The sequence below is a fragment of the Somniosus microcephalus genome, chromosome 1 (assembly GCF_052327205.1).
Source record: "Somniosus microcephalus isolate GS21.2 chromosome 1, FLI_Smic_1.0, whole genome shotgun sequence".
NCBI classification, from domain to species: Eukaryota; Metazoa; Chordata; class Chondrichthyes; order Squaliformes; family Somniosidae; genus Somniosus; species Somniosus microcephalus.
The window spans coordinates 77,853,879-77,879,328 of NC_140987.1; the positions used below are offsets into that span (position 1 = coordinate 77,853,879).

Below are 25,450 nucleotides of genomic sequence, written 5' to 3' on the forward strand. Positions count from 1 at the left end.
TGGTGAACCTGTGGAATTCTCTACCACAGAAGGCAGTAGAGGCCAATTCATTAAATATATTCAAGAAGGAGTTGGATATATTTCTTAAGGCTAAAGGGATCAAGGGGTATGGGGTGAAAGCAGGGACCGGGTACTGAATTTGGATGATCAGCCATGATCGCATTGAATGGCGGAGCAGGCTCGAAGGGCCGAATGGCCTACTCCTGCTCCTATCTTCTATGTTTCTAAGTCTTACTACAACTATATAGGGCCTTGGTGAGTACTGTGTACAGTTTTGGATTTCTTACCTAAGGATACAGTTGCCTTAGAGGGAATGCAATGAAGGTTCACTAGACTAACTCCTGGGATGAGGGAATTGTCCTTTGAGGAGAGAGTGAGGAGACTAGGCCTATATTCCAAAGCGTTTAGAAGAATGAGAGGTGATCTCATTGAAACGTATAAAATTCTTAAGGGGCTTTGCAGGGTGATGCTGGGAGGATGTTTCCCTGGCTGTGGAGACTAGAACTAGGGGGTCACAGTCTCAGAATAGGGGATCGGCCATTTAGGACTGAGATGAGGAGAAATTTCTTCACCCAGAGGGTTGTGAATCTTTGGAATTCTCTACCCCAGACAGCTGTAGATGCTCAGTTGTTGTGTATATTCAAGACAGAGATCGATATATTTTTGGATACTAAGGGAACCAAGGGATATGGGGATAGTGCGGGAAGGTGGAGTTGAGGTAGAAGATCAGCCATAATCTTATTGAATGGCAGAGCAGGCTCGAAGAGCCAAACGGTCTACTCCTACTCAATGTTTCCCTTAATTTTTTTTTGGATGTGCGGCGCATTCATAGTTTCCCGCATGCACAAAATTTAACATGGGAAAAGCCAGTCCAGGGTTACGCAGGACCAGCAGACAGCTACGCGGCCACACAGGTTAGAGGGAACATTGCCCCTGCTCCTATTTCTTATGTTCTTAAAAAATGACCCAGAGAACCTAAACTGCAATGCAGGGATATTTGCTTTGTCTTATACAGGAAACTCTCTTTTAACCGGCACCTAAATATCCAGAAACCTCTCAACCAGCAAAATTCAGGAGTAGGTTCAGGTAAGTTTTACTATATATTAGTGGCCGTGTAACCGGGGTTCCTGGAACTGTGGCTGTGTAACCGGGGTTCCTGCACCTGTGGCCGTGCAACAGGGACTCCTGGATCTGTGGCCGTGTAACCGGGACTCTTGCACAAGTGCCGAGTAACCGGGGCTCCTGCACCTGTGCCCGTGTACGGGGCTCTCGTACCTTGGTAAGTGTACCTCTCTGTAATCCGGACTTTTTGATCAACCGGCACCACGCCGGTCCCGTCGGTGCTGGATAAAAAAGAGTTTCCTGTAGAATGCTTTGGTTGAGGTTGTCTATTGCCTTATGCCTGGGATAACTTTGAGATTAAAGTTATGCACTTTATACCATAAATTCCTCTAACAGCCCAGTGACTTTTGCCATTCAACAGTGGTTTGGCAATTGCTCTTAATGTCTTCTGGCAGGCTAGAGCTAAACAATCATGCATGACAGCAAAGTAGGGCATCTAGGGCAGTATAACTTGATTCAACATCATAGGTGTGCACTGCAGCAGCAGGGTTGGAACCAGGGTGACTATCATCTGTCAAGAATTGAGAGTATGGATTGAACTGGAGTCATTCTTTAGTGTGTGAAACCCATTCAGTAAGCTGGGTAATAACCAATTATCCATGCAACTGACAGGTTGTGAATGAATCCGCTGACTTAACATTGGCAAAAATAAAGCAATACTATTCAGCTCCCAACAAAAATTTTACCTGCTAACCCTCCACTCCAACCTCCTACTTAGTTGAGCTCAGGATGAACTCAACAGTGCTCACCCTCGATGTCCCGTTTGACCCGGAGCTGAACTTTAAATTACGTAACCTATTCCCACCTCCACAACATCACCCACCTCCACTCTTACTTCACTTTGATCATCAGTGAAACCCTCTTTCACATAGTTGTCACCTCCAGACTCAACTTATGCTGCTCGCTGGTCTCTTGTGCACCACCCAACATAACTCCCACTTGTCCAAAGCTCTGCTGCCTGCATCCTATTCCAAAGTCCCACTCCCCTATCATCACTATTCTCGTCAACCTCCATTGGCACCTCATCCTCAAATGCACTGAATTTAAAATCCTCATTTATAAATCTCTTGGAGCATTTACGAGAGTAAAAATTTATATATATTTGCAAGTATTTCTTGTTGATGTCAGGGAAGACGTAGCTCTCAAATGATGTTAACATATGACTGTGCTCAAACAAGTCCAGAGCTGTAGCAGATCAATGAGCAATACATGAAGGTAACAACGTTATATGCAGCTTGTCTTGCACCAAGTTAACACAGGTTCCAGAAATCAGAGGATGTGGGCTCTGAAGAGGACCATTTGGGACGGGTGGGGAGTGGGAAGGACGGGGGTAGAGAGGGGCTTCAGGTGAACTTAACTAATATATTCTGAGGACTCCCAGAGTTAAATTGCACAGCTATGCTATCTCTCAGAATTGCAAATGATCAACTGATGCAGCCTCTCTGAGTTATTCACACAGGGTCTTTAATGAAGAATGACAACATGTCTTAATTAAGTTTAGATTTAATAACTTCTTGAGAAATACAAATTGCATTAATGTGTCGGAAGAGGACGACAGCGATACAATAGCTGACACCCGGGGTGGGGGGGGAAAACAGTCTTTGATTGAAAGAGGCATGTGGAAGATACCCTTATATCACCAAGTCAAAAATTTCATAAAGGGGTATCCTTCTCTCAATACTCTCAACTGGCAGCTTCTGTTGATCCAATCAATTGTGCAAAATGCTAAAATGAACTGCCTCTTAAACACATACAGTAATGGGATGGTGTATTACTATTTCCTCAAATAAAAAGTCATGGTAGATTACAAAAATTCAACACCACAGTGGCATGAGCAATCTGCATTCAATACAAATGCTATTGAGTTGACTTCTTTACTCCACTGTATCACCATCTCATTGAAAAACTAGACCATGAACCATTCCCTTTTTAAAATCACTTCCATAAATCTTTGTGGCACAGGATACACAACTATGAATTTTCCTTTTGGCACTTTCAGGTAGCTGAATGTTAGACTCTTAAAAGGATATTAAATCTCTAGGAGCCCTGTGTTCAAGTGTAAGATGAGCTGCAAAGTCGTCCGTGACATGATTAGGATCTCCTCCAGGTAATGCTGCACAAATTGGACAAACCTGTAATATATTAAAAGAAGTAAGTTTAATGATCGCTTCTAATTACGACAAAATCTAAAAGTTCAGACAAATGAGGGTAACTAAGAATTGGGAAGGGGAAATAAAGAAAGCCGTACTCTGAGTATACACAAATAGGAGCTGAACTCTACCCTTAGAAGTACAAAAAAAAGAACAGTAAGCCCAATTCTGAAGAAGAGTCCTTCCCAAAACTATTTTATTTTTCTCTTTCAGATACTGACTGGCTGTATATTTGTTTCTATTTCAGTGAGCATAATATGGAGTCACACTTCACCCTAGTGCCACATGACAGGACACAGAAATTGGTTTTGTTACTGACCAGAGGAAAACAAGGAGCCATGGACGCAAACAACCTTGGAATCTATTGTAAAATCTAATGACCAGAGCATGCAGAAAAACATTGGTAACAAAAATGTTTTTTCCCTGAAGGATGTATTTAAAAAATAACCAAATGGTCACTAAACAATTAAAATATTACCAGGTGAAATCTCCAACTTGTGCATTTCTTAAAAAAATATCCTGGAGGCAGAAAGGTACATACCATTAAGGCAGTTCTGAAAGCTACCCCACCTGGAATGTTGGAGAACAGAGTCTCCATGTAGCCAGGTAAATTACAGGGTGAAAAGTTGGAATGGGCTGGAGGTGGGAGCAAGAAAAAAGGGTGTGAGCACGAGAGAAAGAAAAAGAGGGACATATGAGATCGACAGTCACCAGGTGCAAGTACCCAGCCTCTGCAAAAAACCAGAAAAATAACAACCATGATCAGGAGGCCAACATCAAGTAAGTGAACTTATCAAAAGTATATAGCTTATCCACTTTCTTTTTATTATTCGTTCATGGAATGTGGGCGTCTCTGGCAAGTCCAGCATTTATTGCCCATCCCTAATTGCCCTCGAGAAGGTGTTGATGAGCTGCCTTCTTGAACTGCTGCAGTCCGTGTGGTGACGGTACTCCCACAGTATAGGAAGTTCCAAGGTTTTGACCCAGCGGCGATGAAGGAACGGTGATATATTTCCAAGTCAGGATGATGTGTAACTTGGAGGCGATAATATTCCCATGCACCTGCTGCCCTTGTCCTTCTAGGTGGTAGAGGTCGCGGGTTTGGGAGGTGCTGCCAAAGAAAAGGAAGATCGCAAGTTTGATCTGCGGTCTGGGCTAAGTTGGCTGATCTGAATAGGTGCTCAGGCTTCAGTACACCTCAGTGCCCTCGCGTTAGGAAGGGGAAAACTGGCCAAGATTCCCACTCCTGGTCAGTACCTAGCAACCTCTTCTGGAAGTGGGCATCGGGCAAGAGCAACTAAGGTTTGGCCGTGATATGCTCCTGCCCACACCCATGCTGGATTACCCTGCTGACATCGAGGCTCACACGGGAATGGCCAATTGAATGAGGAATCGGATAACATGTGGACCTGTAGCCCAAACAAGGAGTAAGAGCCTCCAAGGAAAAGGAGCAAATAACTGAGAAAAGAGCAGAAGTATTGGTTTGTTTTTCCTTTAAAGGTAAAGGGCTAATTTTAAGCAGCAAATTTCAGAACAAACTTATACAGTATCATCCTGCATAGTACTCTTCTAAGCACATAGATAGCTTGAAACATGAATCTCTTCTTGCCACTTGGTGAAAATGCTGACAATTATGGATAACTTCCTGCCACATAAGGATCAAAATCCTAATATAGCTTTTTTTATTAGGCTCATCAGTATCAAATCATGTATGTCTGTCAAACATTAAGTCCTCCCCCAATCTATATTATCACTAGTATTTTCTCTGAAAATTTTATACCTTTTTCTTCAAAGAAAAATCAAGCCTAACCTTTTAAATGCAACTTACCAAACGAGCCAGCAATTTTTCACAAAGATGCTCATCATTTTTTAAAATAAAGAGTTGTATTAACTTTTCATTTTCACAAAAAATCTGGCGTTCAACAGAGGAAATTAATCCCAAAAGGGAATAAAATGCAGCTTTGCTAGAGCTGACCTGAAAATACCACCAGGGGGCAACACACATGCCTGCTGATATTTTTTTGCTGGATCTGTTATGACAAAGACTGAAAAAGTACACAACCTTTATGAATTATTGTACCTCTACTGGTTGAACATCACCGTGAAGGGAATAGTGCCCCCAATGGGAGTTGCCTGAGCTGCAGCACCTGATCTTATTTTCCCCATATCTACATCAATGCCTATACTCAGTCTGATTCTCAATAGCATCATTAAGCTTCTGGGCAAGTGAACCCATGCTTTATTCATTTCAGTTGCATTAAAGCAAGATATGTTAGATCATGGGCTCTTTTATTAACCTACAGTGACCCACATCCAAACTTCAGAGCACCTGTATCTGACATTATCCTCTAGTTTCACCTGTAAATCTACTGGCTAAAAGACCCTCTGAACCAACCCACTACCCCTACAAGACAATACTAGCAATATTCTACCCCCAACAGAGATAGATCTTTGTATTTTACCCTATGGACATCATGATTATTGAAGGCTCAAGCAAACCCTCCAACCTCAATTCTACTACGATTGTCTTGATCAATGCATGTTGCAGAACAGAGCAACAGCTGGAACCTAAAAAAGGAGCCCAGCCACTAGCTGTGCCTTGTCTAATTTACTTGTCCTTTCTAATGACCTGCTAGGTAGCAGGGTCCAAAAGGAATTTGACAAGTATGTGGCTAATTTTAAGTCATCCTGTTCAGCTGTAAAACCCTGCTTAGAACCCCACTTAGAAAGCATGCACAAAGTAGTAAATATTCTGAATGATTATTTCTTCCAATTATTCTCACACCCCTCCCCAAATAGAAATGACCTAAGTAAAATCGATGACTTTGATATAAATAAGACAAAAGTCCTAGACAGGCTAAGAGCACTCAAAACAAACAAATCACGTGGGTATTTAGCCCATAGTGACGAGATAGATTAGGGGGAAGATTTGAGACACACAGTGGAGAGTACGGAGTGGGTGTTCCCGAGTTTAGTGTTGGGATCATTACGGTTTCTAATTTACAAAAATAACCTGGATTCAGAAACTCAATGCTCATGTGGTCAAATATGCAGATGATACCACACTAAGCGGGTCAGTGGAATTATAGGAAACAGCTAAAAAATTACAAAATCAATTGAAGATATGCAGAAAAATGGCAGATGAAATTTAATGCAGATGAGCGTAAACTACTGCAGAAATAAAAGGCAGCATGCGTACCTCATGAATGGTAGGGACAGTAGCTAAGAATGACGTTGAAATAGATCTAGGAGTCTTAGCAGCCTCTATGCTCACTGTGTCTAACCTTTGCAAAGCAGCAATCAATAAAACTAAAAGGTTGAAAGAGGAAGCCACAAGCAAAGTGCATGGTGCTCTGACCAAACCACAAGTTGAATAACGCATTTTGTTCTGGTTGCCGAGACACAAGTGAGGCATTCAAACATTCAAATCAGTGCAGAGAAGAACCACTGGCAAGGTCTGAATTACGAGGCAAGACAAGGAAAACTTGGGTTTTCCATCTTGAAAATGGGGTGTTTGAGGTGATCTTATAAGAGTATACAAAAGAGGGAATGGAAAAGTTAAATCTGGAATATTACTTTAAGGTAATTAGCAAGAGTAGGACAAGGGAACATAGTAGAAGATAAATATAGTTCTGATGTCAGGAAATTCTTTACACAAAGTGTTGAAGGTATGGAATAAACTTTCACGGAAAGTAGTCTAGGCCAAAACTGGATACTGAAATAGAATTTTTGGCTTTGGGGGAATGAACTTAGATGGGCCAAATAGCTTTCCTTATTCTAACAATATTGTGATTGCTCAGCACACTTCCAATCAATACATCTTGGCCTGGTCCACGTGTGTTAGTAATTGTTGTCGGTAATTGATTACCTACTCCATCAATGAGAGTACGGTGGTACGTGCACGACGGTTCCAGTCTTCTGTCTTGCATGCTGTGCCATGCAATGTGGAAGCCCAAGTTGAGCTTTCTTAGGTCCTGCATGACTGTGGGCAGCCAAGTGGTTTTTGGTCGGCCTCAAGGTCTACGCTGATCTGGAGGGAGTCTTGATTGGGATGCCTGCAGAAGTCTATTCACATCCAAGTTCTTTCCAAGCGAGAAATAACAACAACTTGTATTTATATAGCACCTTTAATGTATAAAACGTCCCAAGGCACTTCACAGGAGTGTTAGGAGACAAAGAATTTGACACCAAGCCATACAAGGATAAAATTAGGGCAGTTGACCAAAAGCGAAAGAGGTAAGTTTGAAGTATCTTAAAGGAGGAAAGAAAGGTAGAGAGGCGGAGAGGTTTAGGGAGGGAATTCCAGAGCTTAGGGCCTAGGCAGCTGAAGGAATGGCCACCAATGGTTGAGCGATTATAATCAGGGTTGCTCAAGAGGGCAGAATTAGAGGAGCGCAGATATCTCGGCGGGGTAGGGGCTGTGCGGCTGGAGGAGGAGATTACAGAGATAGGGAGGGGCGAGACCACGAAGAGATTTGAAAACAAGGATGATAATTCTGAAATGGAGGCGTTGCTTAACTGGGAGCCAATGTAGGTCAGCGAGCACAAGGGTGATGGGTAAATGGGATGTGGTGCAAGTTAGGACACGGGCAGCCGAGTTTTGGATGACCTCAAGTTTACGTAGGGTAGGAGGTGGGAGGCCAGCCAGGAGTGCATTGGAGTAGTCAAGTCTAGTGGTAACAAAGGCATGGATGAGGGTTTCAGCAGCGGATGAGCTGAGGCAAGGACGGAGACGGGCGATGTTACGGAGGTGGAAATAGGCGGTCTTAGTTATGCCACGGATGTGTGGTCAGAAGCTCATTTCAGGGTCAAATATGCCCAAATAGTTGCAATCGCCAAAGTCGGATGGTTTCAGAGACAGTGGTTTGTGCTGTGTGCTTTCTAATCTCTGCATTCCTGACGTAATTGTACCAGTGGACTCCCTGTATCAATATTTCTGAAACGTTGGACATTTAAAGCTTTGTACTGTGTTCAATTGAATTGAAAACACCCAGGTGTACAACTACACAAGTGCCAACCATGAGTATTGCAGAGACAGAGTTCTGGGGGTTGGTCAATATGTCACAATTTGCTGACAAAAATTAGCCAACACCGGGCCCCAGTACTGCTACTACTAGACTCTAAATCAAAAAAATTCTCAAATGTAAAGCGAAAGGTCAAGTTTAGCCATTTTAACCTAACAACTCAGAGCTGTGAAAGAGCAGAGGGATTTGGGGGTATCCAGTTATTTTTTTTCATTCGTGGGATGTGGGCGTCGCTGGCAAGACCAGCATTTATTGCCCATCCCTAATTGCCGTCGAGAAGATGGTGATGAGCCACATTTTTGAACCACTGCAGTCCGTATGGTGAAGGTACTGCCACAGTGCTGTTAGGTAGAGTGTTCCAGGATTTTGACCTAGTGACGATGAAGAAACGGCGATATACTTTTAAGTCAGGATGGTATGCAACTTGGAGGGGAACTTCGAGGTGGTGGTGTTCCCATGCGCCTGCTGCCCTTGTCCGTCTAGGTGGTAGAGTTCAAGGGTTTGGGAGGTGCTGCCGAAGAAGCCTCGACAAGTTTCTGCAGTGCATCTTGGAGATGGTGCACACAGCAGCCACGGTGCGAGGTGATGGAGGGGGTGAGTGTTTATGGTGGTGGATGGGGTCCCAATCAAGTGGGCTGCTTTGTTTTGGATGGTGTTGAGTTTCTTGAGTGTTGTTGGAGTTGCACTCATCCAGGCAAGTGGTGAGTATTCCATCATACTCCTGACTTGCGCCTTGTAGATAGTGGAAAGGCTTTGGGGAGTCAGGTGGTGAGTCACTCGCTGCAAAATGCCCAGCCTCTGACCTGCTCTTGTAGCCACAGTATTTATGTGGCTGGTTCAGTTAAGATTCTAATCAATGGTAACCCCCCCACCCCCCAGATGTTAATTGTGAGGTATTCAACAATGGTAATGCCGCTGAATGTCATGGGGAGGTGGCTGGAGACTCTATTTCTGGAGATGGTCATTGCCTGGTACTTGTGTGGCACAAATGTTACTTGCCACTTATTAGCCCACGCCTGCATGTTGTCCAGGTCTTGCTGCATACGGGCATGGACTGGCGACGGCAATTAAGAGTTTCTATAGATATTTTTTTTAAAAGAGTTAACAAAGTGAGCGTTGGTCCTATAAAAAGTGAGTCTGGGGAATTAATAATGGAAAATAAGGAGATGGCAGTTGAATTGAACAGGTATTTTGCATCGGTCTTCACTATAAGGGATACAAGTAACATCCCAGAAATAGCTGTAAATCAGGAAATGGAAGGGAGGGAGGAACTCAAGAAAATTACAATCACCAGGGAAGTGGCACTGAGCAAATTGTTGGAGCTGCGGGCTGACAAGTCCCCGGGTCCTGATGGACTTCATCCTAGTCTTAAAAGAAGTGGCTAGTGAGATAGTTGATGCGTTGCTTTTAATTTTCCAAAATTCCTTAGAGTTGGGGAATGTTCCATTAGATTGGAAAATAGCAAATGTAACTCCTTTATTCAAAAAGGGAGGAAAGCAGGAAACTACAGACCAGTTAGCTTAACATCGGACATAGGGAAGATGTTAGAAACTATTATTAAAGATGTTATATCAGGGCACTTACATGTGCTGTAGATAAAGGGGAACCAGTGGATGCACTGTACTTAGGTTTCCAGCAGGCATTTGATAAGGTGCCACATCAAAGGTTATTGAGGAAAATAAAAGCTCATGGTGTAGGGGGTAACATATTGGCATGGATAGAAGATTGGCTAGCTAACAGGAAACAGAGAGTAGGCATAAATGGGTCATTTTCTGATTGGCAAGATGTAATGAGTGGTGTGCCACAGGGATCAGTGCTGGGGCCTCAACTTTTTACAATTTATATAAATGACTTGGATGAAGGGACGGAAGGTGTGGTTGCTAAATTTGCTGATGACACAAAGATAGGTAGGAAAGTAAATTGTGAAGAGGGCCTAAGGAGGCTACAAAGGGATATAGATAGGTTAAGTGAGTGGGCAAAGATCTGGCAAATGCAGTATAATGTGGGAAAATGTGAAGTTGTCCATCTTGGCAGGAAGAATAAAAAAGCATATTATCTAAATGGTGAGAGATTGCAGAGGGATCTGGGTGTCCTGGTGCATGAATTGCAAAAGGTTACTATGCAGGTACAGCAAGTAATTAAGCTAATAGAATGTTATCGTTTATTGCGAGGGGAATTGAATACAAAGGTAGGGAGGTTATGCTTCAGTTATACAGGGCATTGGTGAGACCACATCTGGAGTAGTGTGTACATTATTGGTCTCCTTATTTAAGCATGTAAATGCGTTGGAAGCAGTTCAGAGAAGGTTTACTAGACTAATACCTGGAATGGGCAGGCTGTCTTGAGGAAAAGTTGGACAGGCTAGGCTTGTATCCGTTGGAGTTTAGAAAAGTAAGAGGTGACTTGATTGAAAAATATAAGATCCTGAGGGGTCTGGAGAGGGTGGATGTTTCCTCTTGTGGGAAAATCTGGAACTAGGGGTCACTGTTTAAAAATAAGGGGTCGCCCGTTTAAGACAGAGATGAGGAGAATTTTTTTCTCAAGAGGGTCGTGAGTCTTTGGAACTCTCTTCCTCAGAGGGCGGTGAAAGCAGAGTCTTTGAATATTTTTAAGGCAGAGGTAGATAGATTTTTGGTAAGCAAGGGGGTGAAAAGTTATCGGAGGTAGGCAGAAATGTGGAGTAATCGGATCAGCCATGATCCTATTGAATGGCGGAGCAGGCTCAAAGGGCCGAGTGGCCTACTCCTGCTCCTAATTCGTATGTATGTTCTTATGTTCATTATCTAAGAACTTAAGAATTAGGAGCACGAGTAGGCCATACGGCCCCTCGAGCCTGCTGCGCCATTCAGTAAGATCTTGGCTGCTGATCTTTGACCTCAACTCCATTTCCTTCCCCATATCCTTTGATTCCCCTAGAGTCCAAAAATCTACTATCTCAGCCTTGAATATACTCAACAATTCAGCAACCACAGCCCTTTGGGGTAGAGATTCACACCAGCTGACTGAAGAAAGTCCTCCTCATCTCAGTCTTAAATGGCTGACCCCTTATCTTGAGACTGTGTCCCAATTCTAGACTCTCTAGCCAGAGGAAACTTCCTCTCAGCAATTACCCTGTCAATCCTCCTCAGAATCATATATGTTTCAATTAGATCACACCTCATTCTTCTAAACTCGAGAGAGTATAGGCCAAACCTACTCAATTTCTTCTCAGAGGACAACCTCAGCCTCAGTCAGTAGTGGTGCTATCAAGCCACTGGGACAGGACATACCCAGGAATAGTGATGGAGGAGACCACACCTGGAGTACTGTGCACAGTTTTGGTCTCCTTATCTAAGAAAGGATATACTTGCCTTGGAGGCGGTGCAACGAAGGTTCACTAGATTGATTCCTGGGATGAGAGGGTTGTCCTATGATGAGAGATTTGTGTAGAATGGGCCTATACTCTCTGGAGTTTAGAAGAATGAGAGGTGATCTAATTGAAACATACAAGATTCTGAAGGGGATTGACAGGGTAGATGCTGAGAGGTTGTTTCCCCTGGCTGGAGTGTCTAGAACTAGGGGGCATAATCTCAGGATAAGGGGTAGGCCATTTAAGACTGAGATGAGGAGGAATTTCTTCACTCAGAGGGTTGTGAATCTTTAGAATTCTCTGCCCCAGAGGGCTATGAATGGTGAGTCTTTAAGTATATTCAAGGATGATATACAGGAAACTTTGTGATATCTGGCACCGACGGGACCGAGCTGTTGCCGATCTATCAAAACTGCCGGACAAGCCAGCGCTAATGTTGAAGCATACGGAGATTTGCAGCTCCGTATCTGGCAACAAACACTGTTGCTTAGCAACAGCTTCTAAACAGTCGGCCGTACCTTGGAAGCATCTCTGTAGCTTAGCAACAACTTCAGAGAGACTTTGCAGAGCCTGACTGTTGAAAAAAAAGCCACGAGAAGAAAAGAAAACTAAAAAAACAGCTCCTGATTTCTGCCGGTGGATCGAGGTTTCCGGACATACAACCTCCGGATAAACCAAAGTTTCCTGTAGATAGATTTTTGGACTCTAGGGGAATCAAGGGATATGGAGAACGGGTGGGAAAGTGGAGTTGAGGTCGATGATCAGCCATGATCTTACTGAATGGCGGAGCAGGCTCGAGGGGCCGTATGGCCTACTCCTGCTCTTATGTCCTTAGCTGAAAGGTACGATTTTATGAATGTGACTGTCAGGCTGTTGCTTGTCTAGGCTGTGTGACAGCTCTCCCAATTTTGGTCCAAGTCTCCAGATGTTAGTGAGGAGGACATTGCAGGGTAGACTGGGCTGGTTGTGCCTTTGATGTGTCCAAATCTGGTGCCTAGGTTGATGCCGGGTGGTCTGTTTGGTTTTATTATTGTTGTTTTTCCAGAGTGATTTGGTACAACTTTGCGGCTTGCTAAGCCACATCAGAGGGCAGTTAAGAGTCAACCACATTGATGTGGGTCTGCAGTCACATATAGGCCAGACCAGGTAAGGACGGCAGATTTCCTTTCCTAATTGACATTAGTGAACCAGATGAGTTTTTAACCACAATCTGGTAGTGTCATGGTCACATAGAACTTTGAAGGCAGTAACTCAGATTGATAAGGCCGTTAAAAATGCTAATGGAATTCTATCACCAAATGTATCTAATATAAACTTCAAGAGGTAATGATAAGCCTATAAAAAGCCTTACGACTGCACAGTACTGTGCCCAGTATTGGGCTCCATACTATAGGAAGGATATTGAGGCTTTATAGAAGGTAGAAAACAGATTCACTAGGATGCTACCTAGTATAAGGAAATATAACTATGAAGACTTGAAAGGCTGGGGCTTCATTAATACAAGATGATATGAAAAAAGCGTTTAAAAATATGAAAGATGAGACAAGGTAGATAGAAGCAGACTCTTTCCAGTAGTCGAGGGATCAAGAATGAAAGGCCTTGGATACAAGATATGTTATAAAGATTTAGAACAGACGACAGGAGAAACTTCTTTACAAAGAAAGTTGAGACCATGGAATTTACTTCCAGGATTACTGATTGAAACAGAAAGTATGTTCACATACAATAGACTGAATGAAAAGGATGAAGGAAAGGGGGTTGAAGGAAGAGGGAAACGGGGTGGATAAATGTAATCTGAAACTATTTGCTCGCGTGGAGGATAATGCCAATGCGGACTGGTTGGGACAAATGGCCCGTTTCCGTGTTGTAACTTCTATGTACAACATCCTGACAACTAAAACTAAAAGGGAAATCAAACCATGTTAGGTGATTTTTTTTAAAGCCTGTTTAAGAGTGCCTACTCAGAAAGCAAACCACAACCACTTGCAGGTTACTTTTCTAAAGGGGATACTATGCACACAATGCTCAAACTAGCTGATGAACAGGCCTTGGCAGGTTCCAGTCGCAGCGCTTCAAGTTTTATGCAAAGGTGTGCTCCCCAAGCCTTTTCAAACATCAGTGCACAAATCTCCAGTGGGTCCCTGTTTGATCAGAGGTCCAGCCAGCGGGAATTTCACAGCCTTCCATTGGCTGGTCTGCCTGCAAGTGATCCAATTACACGAGAGGCCTGCATTTAAGAGACTGCATCAGGAAACAGAGCACAAGCTTTCAGAAAGACCGCTGGCTCGCTAAGGAGATCTCGTCAACCATTTCCTTCCGTCCACTCTTCCAAAATAAGCAGAGCTTTATATATATGCGGTATATTTTAAAAGAAAACACAAGGCACGCCAAAATATATTCCTGCATCTTCCTCTTTTACATTAATTTAGATTCTATCACACTCATCTAACGAATACTGGCTGACCTGTGCAGCAGTGTCCTATATAGACACACCGTCATTTGGGGAAAGCACTCATTTCAAGCATGTCACTTCTGGGAGGTATGTAAACTAGGCTAATATAAACACTGAGAACTGGAGCCAACCTTGTTCTGGGCCCTAGTCATTGTATATTGCTATGGTTTCTTTTGGAAAGTTACGAGGGGAAACAGGATTTTCTGTTAATATAGTGCACACTCTGGATTATTCACGAGTTTGGGAGAGATCTGCTATTTCAAAAAACTCAATTGAGAAGCATGAAAAATAAATTATATATTCCAAATCAAACCCCCCCCCCCACATTAATACTTAATTGTACTTTGCTGGTATGCATCCAAGGCCTTAAAATATGCATTATGTTCATCTCTGCAACATGTGAAAGAAGTTAATTACATAACAGACTTCCTTTATTCTCTCAATTACAAAAACAGAGCCTTTAAGGTCTCGATAGTCCATGGAACATTTTAAAATTTAGGAATCCGGCTCAGAAGTTGGAACACAAGGACAGAATTGAAATTGGCCTGCAAGTTTGGGATATTACAATGAAACCTCTATTTTAAATGCACTAATCTCATCATCGGATGTCATGTCCACCTGTTCTATCTTCTAGATGCTTTAGACTGGGAATTAATCTTGTGGCCCTCTTCTGAAACTTTTCCAAAGCCTCAATATTGCCACCATGTGAGACAACCAAAACTAGACACAGTATTCTAACAGATGTTATTTATATGGACTTCAAGAAGGCATTTGATAAAGTCTGTTATCTCAGGTGGAAGCCCACAGAATTGAAGGCAAATTATTGACCTGGTTAGGAAATTAGCTGAGAGGCAGGAGACAGCGAGTAGGAATAATGGGTAGGTACTCTCATTTTTAATTTTATATTAAAGGCCAGCATTTATTGCCCATCCCTAATTGCCCTTGAGAAGGTGGTGGTGAGCCGCCTTCTTGAACTGCAGCAGTCCGTGTGGCGAAGGTACTCCCACAGTGCTATAGCAAAATACTGCAGATGTAGGGAGGGAGTTCCAGGATTTTGACCCAGCAACGATGAAGGAACGGTGATATACTTCCAAGTCAGGATGGTGCATGACTTGGAGGTGGTGATGTTCCCATGCGACTGCTGACCTTGTCCTTCTAGGTCGCAGGTTTGGGAGGTGCTGTTGAAGAAGCCTTGGCGAGTTGCTGCAGTGCATCTTGTAGACGGTACACACTGCAGCCACGGTATGCCGCTGGTGGAGGAAGTGAATATTTAAGGTGGTGGATGGGGTGCCAATCAAGCGGGCTGCTTTGTCCTAGAAGGTGTCGAGCTTCGAGTGTTGTTGGAGCTGCACTCATCCAGGCAAATGGGAGTGCATTCCATCACACTCCTTACTTGTGCCTTGTAGATGGTGGAAAGGCAGGAGGTGAGACACTCGCCGCAGAAAACCCAGCCTCTGACCTGCTCTTGTTGCCACAGTATTTATGTGGCTGGTCCAGTTAAGTTTCTGACCCCCCAGGATATTGATGGTGGGGGATTCGGTGATGGTAATGCTGTTCAATGTCAAGAGGCAGTGGTTAGCCGCTCGCTTGTTGGAGATAGTCATTGCCTGGCACTTAAGTGGCAAATAACATTCGCGCCACACATCAGCCCAAGCCTGAATGTCATCCAGGTCTTGCTGCAGGCGGGCATGGACTGCTTCATTACCTGAGGAGTTGCGAATGGCACTGAACACTGTGCAGTCATCAGCAAACATCCCCACTTCTGACCTTAAGTTGGAAGGAAGGCCATTGATGAAGCAGCTGAAGATAGTTGGGCCTGGGACACTGCCCTGAAGAACTCCTGCAGCGATGTCCTGGGGCTATGATGATTGACCTCCAACCACCACAACCATTTTCCTTTGTGCCAAGTATGACTCCATCCAGTGGAGAGTTCCCCCCCCCCCTCCCCAATGCTCAGTGACTTCAGTTTTACTAGGGCTCCTTGATACCACACTCGGTCAAATGCTGCCTTGTTGTCAAGGGCAGTCACTCACTCGCCTCACCTCTAGAATTCAGCTCTTTTGTCCATGTTTGGACCAAGGCTGTAATGAGGCCCAAACTGGGCATGAGTAGGTAAGTTATTGGTGAGTAAGTGCTACTTGATAGCACAGTCGGTGACACCATCCATCACCTGGCTGATGATTGAGAGTAGACTGATGGGGCAGTTATTTGCCAGATTGTATTTTTCCTGCTTTTTGTGGAGAGGTCATACCCGGGCAATTTTCCGCATTGTCGGATAGATAACAGTGTTGTAGCTGTACTGGAACAGCTTGGCTAGAGGCACAGCTAGTTCTGGAGCATAAGTCTTCAGCATGACAGCCAGGATGTTGTCGAGGCCCATAGCCTTTGTTGTATCCAGTGCGCTCAGCCATTTCTTGATATCACGTGGAGCGAATCGAATTGGCTGAAGACTGGCTTCTGTGATGGTGGGGACCTCAGGAGGAGGCCGATATGGATCATCCACTCGGCACTTCTGGTTGAAGATGGTTGCAAATGCTTCAGCCTTGTCTCTTGCACTCACGTGCTGGGCTACACCATCATTGAGGATGGGGATATTCTTGGAGCCTCCTCCTCCCCCCGTTAGTTGTTTTAATGGTCCACTACCCTTCACGACTGGATGTGGCAGGACTGCAGAGCTTTGGTCTGATCCGTTGATTGTGGGGTCGCTTAGCCTTGTCTGTAGCATGCTGCTGCCGCTTTTTAACATGCATGTCGTCCTGTGTTGCAGTCTCCCCAGGTTGGCACCTTATTTTTAGGTACGCCTGGTGCTGCTCCTGGCATGCTCTTCTGCACTCCTCATTGAACCAGGGTTCATCCCCTGGCTTGATGGTAATGTAGAGTGAGGGATATGCCAGGCTATGAGATTACAGAGTGTGATGGAAAACAGTTCTGCTGCTATTGATGGCCCACAGCGCCTCATGGATGCCCAGTTTTGAGCTGCTAGATCTGTTCTGAATCTATCTCATTTAGCACGTTGGGAGTGACACACAACACAATGGAGGGTGTCCTCCGTGTGAAGACGGGACTTCGTCTCCACAATGACTGTGCGGTGGTCTCTGCTACCAATGCTGTCATGGACAAATGCATCTGCGACAGGTAGATTGGGGAGGGCGAGGTCAAGTAGGTTTTTCCCTCGCGTTGGTTCTCTCACCACCTGTTGCTGGCCCAGACTGGCAGCTATGTCCTTCAGGACTTGGCCAGCTCGGTCAGTAGTGGTGCTACCGAGCTGCTCTTGGTGATGGACATTGAAGTCCCCCACCCAGAGGACATTCTGTGCCCTTGCTACTCTCAGTGCTTCTTCCAAGTAGTGTTCAACATGGACCTGCCTATTGGCAGGATGTGACTAATGGTGTCCCGCAGGAATCTGTGTTGGGGCCTGAAATATTCACAATATTTATTAACTACTTAGATGATGGCATAGAAAGTCATATATCCAAATTTGCTGATGGCAGCATTGTAGGCAGTGTAGATGAAAGCATAAAATTACAAAGGGGTATTGACAGATTAAGTGAATGGGCAAAACTGTGGCAAATGGATTTCAATGTAAGCAAATATGAGGTCATCCACTTAGGACCTAAAAAGGATAGAACAATGGTGAAAAGTTAAAAACAGTGGATGTCCAAAGAAACTTGGGGATTCAGGTATATAGATCATTAAAATATCATGGACAGGTACAGAAAATAATCAAAAAGGCTAATGGAATGCTGGTCTTTATATCTAGAGGACCAGAGTACAGGGGGGTAGAAGTTATGCTGCAGCTGTACCAAACCCTGGTCAGACCGCACCCGAGCGCAGTTCTGGGAACCACACCTTAGGAAGGATATATTGGCTTTGGAAGGAGTGCAGCATACTTGGACTTTAAGGGTTAAGTTACGAGGAGATTTTACACAAATTAGGGTTGTATTCCCTAGAATTTAGAAGGTTAAGGGGTGATCTGATCGAAGTTTTCAGGATATTAAGGGGAACAGATTGGGTAGATAGAGAGAAACTATTTCCACTGGGTGGGGATTCTAGCACTAGGGAGCATAGTCTAAAAATTAGAGCCAGATTGTTATGGGGTGAAATTAGGAAACACTTCTACACACAAAGGGTGGTAGAAGTTTGGAACTCTCTTCCGCAAACGGCAATTGATGCTAGATCAATTGTTAATTTTAAATCTGAGATTGATAAGCGTTTTGGTAACCAAAGGTATTAAGGGATATGGGCCAAATGCGGCTATATGGAGTTAGATCACAGGCCAGCCATTATCTCACTGAATGGCAGAACAGGCTCGAGAGGCTGAATGGCCTACTCCTGTTCCTATCTTAATTACCCAAATAGGCTCAAAGAGCTACGACTCTACTTTAGAGAAGCATACACTTGGAGGTGAATTTATTCAGGTTTATAGGGCCATGAAGGGATTAGATTGCGTTTGTGTAGGCAAACTGTGGGAGATGGTTTAAACTAATTTGGAAGGGGTGTGGTTGGCAGGGCGATGGGCACCAGGATGAAACATTAAAGGAGGAGAAACAAGGTGCACAGAGGACTGGGAGAGACAAGTAATACTAGAGTAAAGAATAGTTCAGAAATAATAAGGATCAGACAGGGGCAAATGCGAGGCAGTCTAAGATGGGTTTGGAGTGCATGTGCGTAAATGCACGTAGCATGGTAAAAAAAAGTTGGTGAGCTGCAGGCACAAGTTACCACATGGGACTATGATATAGTGGCAATAACAGAGACCTGACTCAAAGAAGAGGAGGATTGAGAACTTAATATTCCTAGCTACAAGGTATTCAGAAGATAGGGCAGGGAAAAAAAAAGGGGTTGGCAGTATTGATCAAATAAACTATTATAGCACTGTATGATGCAGTAACGGAGAGGGTTGATAAGGGTATTACGGATGATGCTGTGCATATAGACTTTCAAAAGGCATTTGACAAAGTACCACATAATAGACTTGTTAGCAAAATTGAAGCCCATGGGATTAAAGAGGCAGTGACAGCATGAATACGAAATTGGTTAAAAGACAGAAATCCAAGAGTAGTGGTGAACCGTTGTTTTTCCAGACTGGAAGGAAGTATATAGTTGTGTTCCTCAGGGGTCGGTATTAGGACCGCTGCTCTTTTTGATGTATATTGGGTATACACAGCATAATTTCAAAATTTGCTGATGCCACAAAACTCGTTAGGAGGATAGTAGCAGGGTAACAGATAAGTTGAGAAGGCTGTTAAACAGCATATGAAATCCTTGGCTTTAATAGAGGAAGAGTGTACAAAAGCAAGGAAGTTATGCTAAACCTTTATAAATCACTGGTTAGGTCCCAGGTGGAGTATTGTGTCCAATTCTAGGCACCACACATTAGGAAGAATGTCAAAGCTTTGGAGAGGCTGCCAGAGAGATTTACTAGAATGGTACCACGGATGAAGGACTTGAGTTATGTGGAGAGATTAGAGAAGCTGGGTTTGTTCTCCTTAGAGCAGAGGCGGTTAGGGGAGGCTTAAAAGAGGCATTAAAAATTATGAAGGGTTTTGATCAGAGTAAATAAGGAGAAACGGTTTCCACTACAAGGAGGATCGGTAACTAGAGGACACAGATTTAAGATAATCGGCAAAGGAGCCAGAGGTGAGATGAGAATTTAAAAAAAAAAATGTTTTAAACACAGTGAGTTATGGCCTGAATTGTACTGTCTGAAAGTGTGGTGGAAGCAGATTCAACAGTAACTTTAAAAGAGAATTGAATAAATACTTGAAGGGGGAGAACATTGCAGGGCTTTGAGGAAAGAGCATTGCAGGGCTTTGAGGAAAGAGCAGAGAAGAACCACCAGCACAGCACCATGGACTGAATAGCCTCCTTCTGTGCTGTGGGATTCTAAGATACTATCTTAGGAGAAATGGAGCGCGGTGTCGAGCCATACGCAGGTTGTCCAAACGAATGTTAATAATTCTAGTTAAGACCTAACCTGATTCACCACTTAGCTGAGCCACTGTCACTAGGCTGACGTCGGAAGATCACAATGAACAATGTTCTGAAAGGGGATGTGCAGTGAGGCAGAATGAAAGGCTAAGCAAACATCATGTGCTCCCATTAACATGACTTCAGTCCAATGCCTTACCAGTACGTGCACAGAGTAACATAGGCAGCATTCAATGCGGTAGAGACAATAATCCAGGTCAAATTAGTTGGCATTTGGAAAAGTATGGGCTAATAAATGAAAATCAGCACAGATTTGTTAAAGGCATATCGTGATTGACTAACTTGATTGAGTTCTTTGATGAAGTAACAGAGAGGGTTGATGAGGGTAGTGCGGTTGATGTTATGTATATGGACTTTCAAAAGGTGTGTGACAAAGTACCACATAATAGACTTGTTAGCTTTTGGATTAAAATGCACTAAGGCCACTCTCTGTTAGGTAAGGGTATCATGGGATATGGAACTGACGTACAGATCAGCCACAATCTAATAGAATAGCCCACTCCTATTCCTACGTTCAGTTTCAACCCAAGTTTAGCTGCTTAAAATTTAGCTCTCCTTGAGAGGTCACGGCATTGAATTTAAACTACTCCAAGTTTCTGCATTACAGACATGCAAGCAGGCAGAACACTGAATCATACAGCCAAAGCAATAGCGTACATGATGGAAGTAGTTCTGCTCAGACCACACCACGAGAACTAATTCCAGTTCTGGTCACCAAGATAAAAGGAGACATTCAAGCCTGGAGGCAGTACAGAGAAGAACCATGAGACTTGATGGTTTGGATCAGAGGACACACACACAGGCCCAACTCCCCACACGGACGACAGCCTCACTCCACTTAGCAGCTATCGCCCCTTTTACCACGGTTGAGTAAAATTTGGCCCCAACAAAAGGAAGCAGAAGTAGTAACATTTTACGCTGCTTCAGGGAGGGACTCTACCAGAGGTCCCCACTCAAAAGAGCTGCAAACCCACAGCCCACGCCCCTACCAACCTGGTAAGGATAAAGATCGGAATCGACTTGTGTGTTCAGCAGTTCTTCTTTTCCCAAGAATAGTAGACCTGTGGAACAGGCTCAGATGATGATGCCGATTACTGTGTACCTTCAAGAAAGTGCTGGACCTGTTTCTGGAGTTACGTGCCCGGTAATATACGTCAGGGTCAATGTGGCCTCCTGAACTAGTTTTGATCACCTAAAGGGGTCGGAGAGGAACTTCCAGATTTCCCCTGCCCTAACTGACCTGGGATTTTATCTGTTTTTTCAATCACTCCCAGGGGATTATATGACTCCGGGTGGGAGAGAGATTGAGATTACAAGATCTCTATATACCACTCCCTCCCCCACACCAGCACTTGGATCAGAAATATACTGATGATGATCCCCACCTCCAGAGCCAATTACCCCGTCCCACCAATCATTATTTAGCTGATTGCAACACACCGTGCCTCAGTGAAGCAACATCCTCTCCCACATTGACCTCACTTGAGTACATAAAATTACATATAGAATTACATAGAATGTACAACAACTTGCATTTATATAGCGCCTTTAACACCGTAAAACATCCCAAGGTGCTTCACAGAAGCGATATCAAACAAAATTTGCAATCGAGCCTCATAAGGATAAATTAGGACAGGTGACCAAAAGCTTGGACAAAGAGGTAGGTTTTAAGGAGCATCTTAAAGGAGGAGAGAGGTGTAGAGAGGTGGAGAGGTCTACAGAGGGAATTCCAGAGCTTAGGGCCTTGGCAGCTGAAAGTACAGACACCAGTGGTGGAGCGATTAAAATTGGGGAAGCGCAAGTGGCCAGAATTGGTGGAGCGCAGAGATCTCGGAGGGTTGTAGGACTGGAGGAAATTACAGAGATAGGGAGGGGCAAGGCTATGGAGGGATTTGAAAACAAGGATGAGAATTTTAAAATCGAGGCATTTCTTAACCGGGAGCCAATGCGGGTATATGGACGTCCAAAGGGCGTTTGAACATAAGAATTTTTTTATGGGATCTGGGCATCGCTGGCAAGGCCAGCATTTATTGCCCATCCCTAGTTGCCCTTGAAAAGGTGGTGGTGAGCCGCCTTCTTGAACCGCTGCAGTCCGTGCGGTGAAGGTACTCCCACAGTGCTGTTAGGTAGGGAGTTCCAGGATTTTGGTGACGATGAACGATCGGCGATATACTTCTAAGTCAGGATGGTGTGTGACTTGGAGGGGGAACTTGGAGGTGGTGGTGTTCCCATGTTCCTGCTGCCCTTGTCCTTCTAGGTGGAAGAGGTTGCGGGTTTGGGAGGTGCTGCCGAAGCAGCCTTGGCGAGTTGTTGCAGTGCATCTTGTAGATGGTACACACTGCAGCCACGGTGCGCCGGTGGTGGAGGGAGTGAATGTTTAAGGTGGTGGATGGGGTGCCAATCAAGCGAGCTGCTTTGTCTTGGATGGTGTCGAGCTTCTCGAGTGTTGTTGGAGCTGCACTCATCCAGACAAGTGGAGAGTATTCCATCACACTTCTTACTTGTGCCTTGTAGATGGTGGAAAGGCTTTGGGGAGTCAGGAAGTGAGACACTCTCCACAGAATACCTAGCCTCTGACCTGCTCTTGTTATCACAGTATTTACAGGAAACTTTGATATCGGCACTGACGGGACCGGCGTGTTGCCGATCTATCAAAACTGCCGGACATACTAAGTTAATGTTGAAGCATACGGAGGTTTCATCTCCGTATCTGACAACAAACACTGTTGCTTAGCAACAGCTTCTATAAAGAGTCGGCTGCAGCTGCAAGCGTCTGTAGCTGAAGCTGTTGCTATAGCTACAGACCTTGCAGTGCCTGACTGGGGAAATAAAAAGAACGAGAACTAAAAAAACTTATAGAAAACGGCTCCTGATTTTTGTCGTTAGATCGAGTATTCCGGACATACAACCTCCAGATAAACCAAAGTTTCCTGTATGTGGCTGGTCCAGTTAAGTTTCTTGTTAATGGTGACCCCCAGGATGTTGATAGTAGGGGATTTGGTGATGGTAATGCCATTGAATGTCAAGGGGAGGTGGTTAGACTCTCGCTTGTTGGAGACAGTCATTGCCTGGCACTTCGGTGGCTCGAATGTTACCTGCCACTTATCAGCCCAAGTCTGAACATCGCCCTGGTCTTGTTGCATGCGGGCATGGACTGCTTCATTATCTGTGAAGTTGTGAATGGCGCTGAACACTGTGCAGTCATCAGCGAACATCCCCATTTCTGACCTTATATTGGAGGGAAGGTCATTGATGAAGCAGCTGAAGATAGTTGCGTCTAGGACACTGCCCTGAGGAACTCCTGCAGCGATGTCCTGGGGCTGTAATGATTGACCTTCAACCACCACAACTATCTTCCTTTGTGCTAGGTATGACTCCAGCCAGTGGAGCATTTTCCCCAATTCCCATTGACTTCAGTTTTACTAGGGCTCCTTGATGCCAGACTCAGTCAAATGCTGCCTTGATGTCAAGGGCAGTCACTCTCACCTCACCTCACCTCTGGAATTCAGCTCCTTTGTCCATATTTGGACCAAGGCTGTAATGAGGTCAGGAGCAGAGTGGTCTTGGTGGAACCCAAACTGGGCATCAGTGAGCAGGTTATTGGTGAGTAAGTGCCGCATGATGGGAGCAAGAGTGGGCCATTTGACCCTTCGAGTCTGCTCCGCCATTCAATAAGATTATGGCTGATCTTCTACCTCATCTCCACTTTCCTGCACTATCCCCATATCCCTCAATTTCCTTAATATTCAAATATCTATTGATCTCGGTCTTGAATATACTCAACGACTGAGCCTCCACAGCCCTCTGGGGTATAGAAGTCCAAAGATTCACCACCCTCTGAGTGAAGAAATTTCTCATCTTGGTCTTAAATGGCCGACCCCTTATTCCCAGACTGTGACCCCTGGTTCTAGGCTCCCCAGCCAGGGGAAACATCCTCCCTGCATCTACCCTGTCAATCCCTGGAAGAATTTTGTATGTTTCAATGAGATCACCTCTCATTCTTCTAAACTCTAGAGAATATAGGCCTAATCTACTCAATCTCTCCTCATAAGACAATCCCCCCATCCCAGGAAATAGTCTGGTGACCCTTCGTTGTACTCCCTCTATGGCAAGTATATCCTTCTTTAGGTAAGGAGACCAAAACTGTACACAATAGTCCAAGTGTGTTCTCACCAGGGCCCTATATAATTGCAGTAAGACGTCTTTACTCTTATACTCAAATCCTCTTGTAATAAAGGCCAACATACCATTTGCTTTCCTAATTGCTTGCTATACCTGCATGTTAACTTTTAGTAATTCGTGTACAAGGACACCCAGGTCCCTCTGAACACCAACATTTCCCAATCTCTCACCATTTAAGAAATACTCTGCTTTTCTATTTTTCCTACCAAAGTGGATTTCTCCACATTATATTCCATTTGCCATGTTTTTGCCCCCTCACTTAGCCTGGCTATATCCCTTGAAGCCTCCTTGCATCCTCCTCACAACTTACATTCTCACCCAGCTTTGTATCATCAGCAAATCATATTACATTTGGTCCCCTCATTCAAATCATTGATGTAGATTGTGAATAGCTGAGGCCCAAGCACTGATCCTTGTGGTACCACACTAGTTACAGCCTGCCAACCCAAAAATGACCTGTTTATTCCTACTCTCTGTTTTTTGTCCGTTAACCAATCCGCAATCCATGCTAGTATACTGCCCCCAATTCCATGAGCCCTAATTTTGTTTAATAACCTCTTGTGTGGCACCGAATGTAATGTAGCCAAATTTGCTGATGATACAAAAATAGGTGGGAAAGCAAATTGTGTGGAGGACGCAAAGAATCTCCAAAGGGATATAGATAGGCTAAGTGAGTGGGCAAAAATCTGGTACAGGAAACTTTGGTTTATCCGGAGGTTAACTGTCCGGAATGCTCGATCCACCGGCAAAAATCAGGAGCCGTTTCGTTAGTTTTTTTTTCTTTTCGTTGCTTTTTTTTCACCAGTCAGGCTCTGCAAGGTCTCGTTGAAGCTGTTGCTAAGCTACAGAGACGCTTGCAAGGTACGGCCGACTGTTTAGAAGCTGTTGCTAAGCAACAGGGTTTGTTGCCAGATATGGAAGCTCCGTATGTTTCAACATTAGCGCTGGTTTGTCCTGCAGTTTTGATTGGACGGCAACAGCTCGGTCCCGTCGGTGCCGGATATCACAAAGCTTCCTGTAGATGGAGTTTAATGTGGGAAAATGCGAGGTTATCCACTTTGGTAGGAAAAATAAAAAAGCAAATTATTATTTAAATGGGGAGAGATTACAAAATGCTGAGGTACGGCAGGATCTGGGGGTCCTTGTACATGAATCACAAAGAGTTAGCATGCAGATACAG

At 44.2% G+C, this 25,450-nt stretch overlaps 1 protein-coding gene across 2 annotated transcripts in view; it reads right to left on the bottom strand.

Moving 5' to 3' along the window:
• The window catches only part of kcmf1 (potassium channel modulatory factor 1), a 238,340-nt gene that overhangs the window by 34,942 nt on the left and 177,948 nt on the right, over nt 1-25,450 (bottom strand). For both annotated transcript variants that reach the window (XM_085983446.1, XM_085983438.1), the window contains one exon: nt 3,153-3,254. In XM_085983446.1, the coding sequence (XP_085839572.1) occupies nt 3,153-3,254 (102 nt within the window). The remainder of the gene's footprint in view (nt 1-3,152; nt 3,255-25,450) is intronic.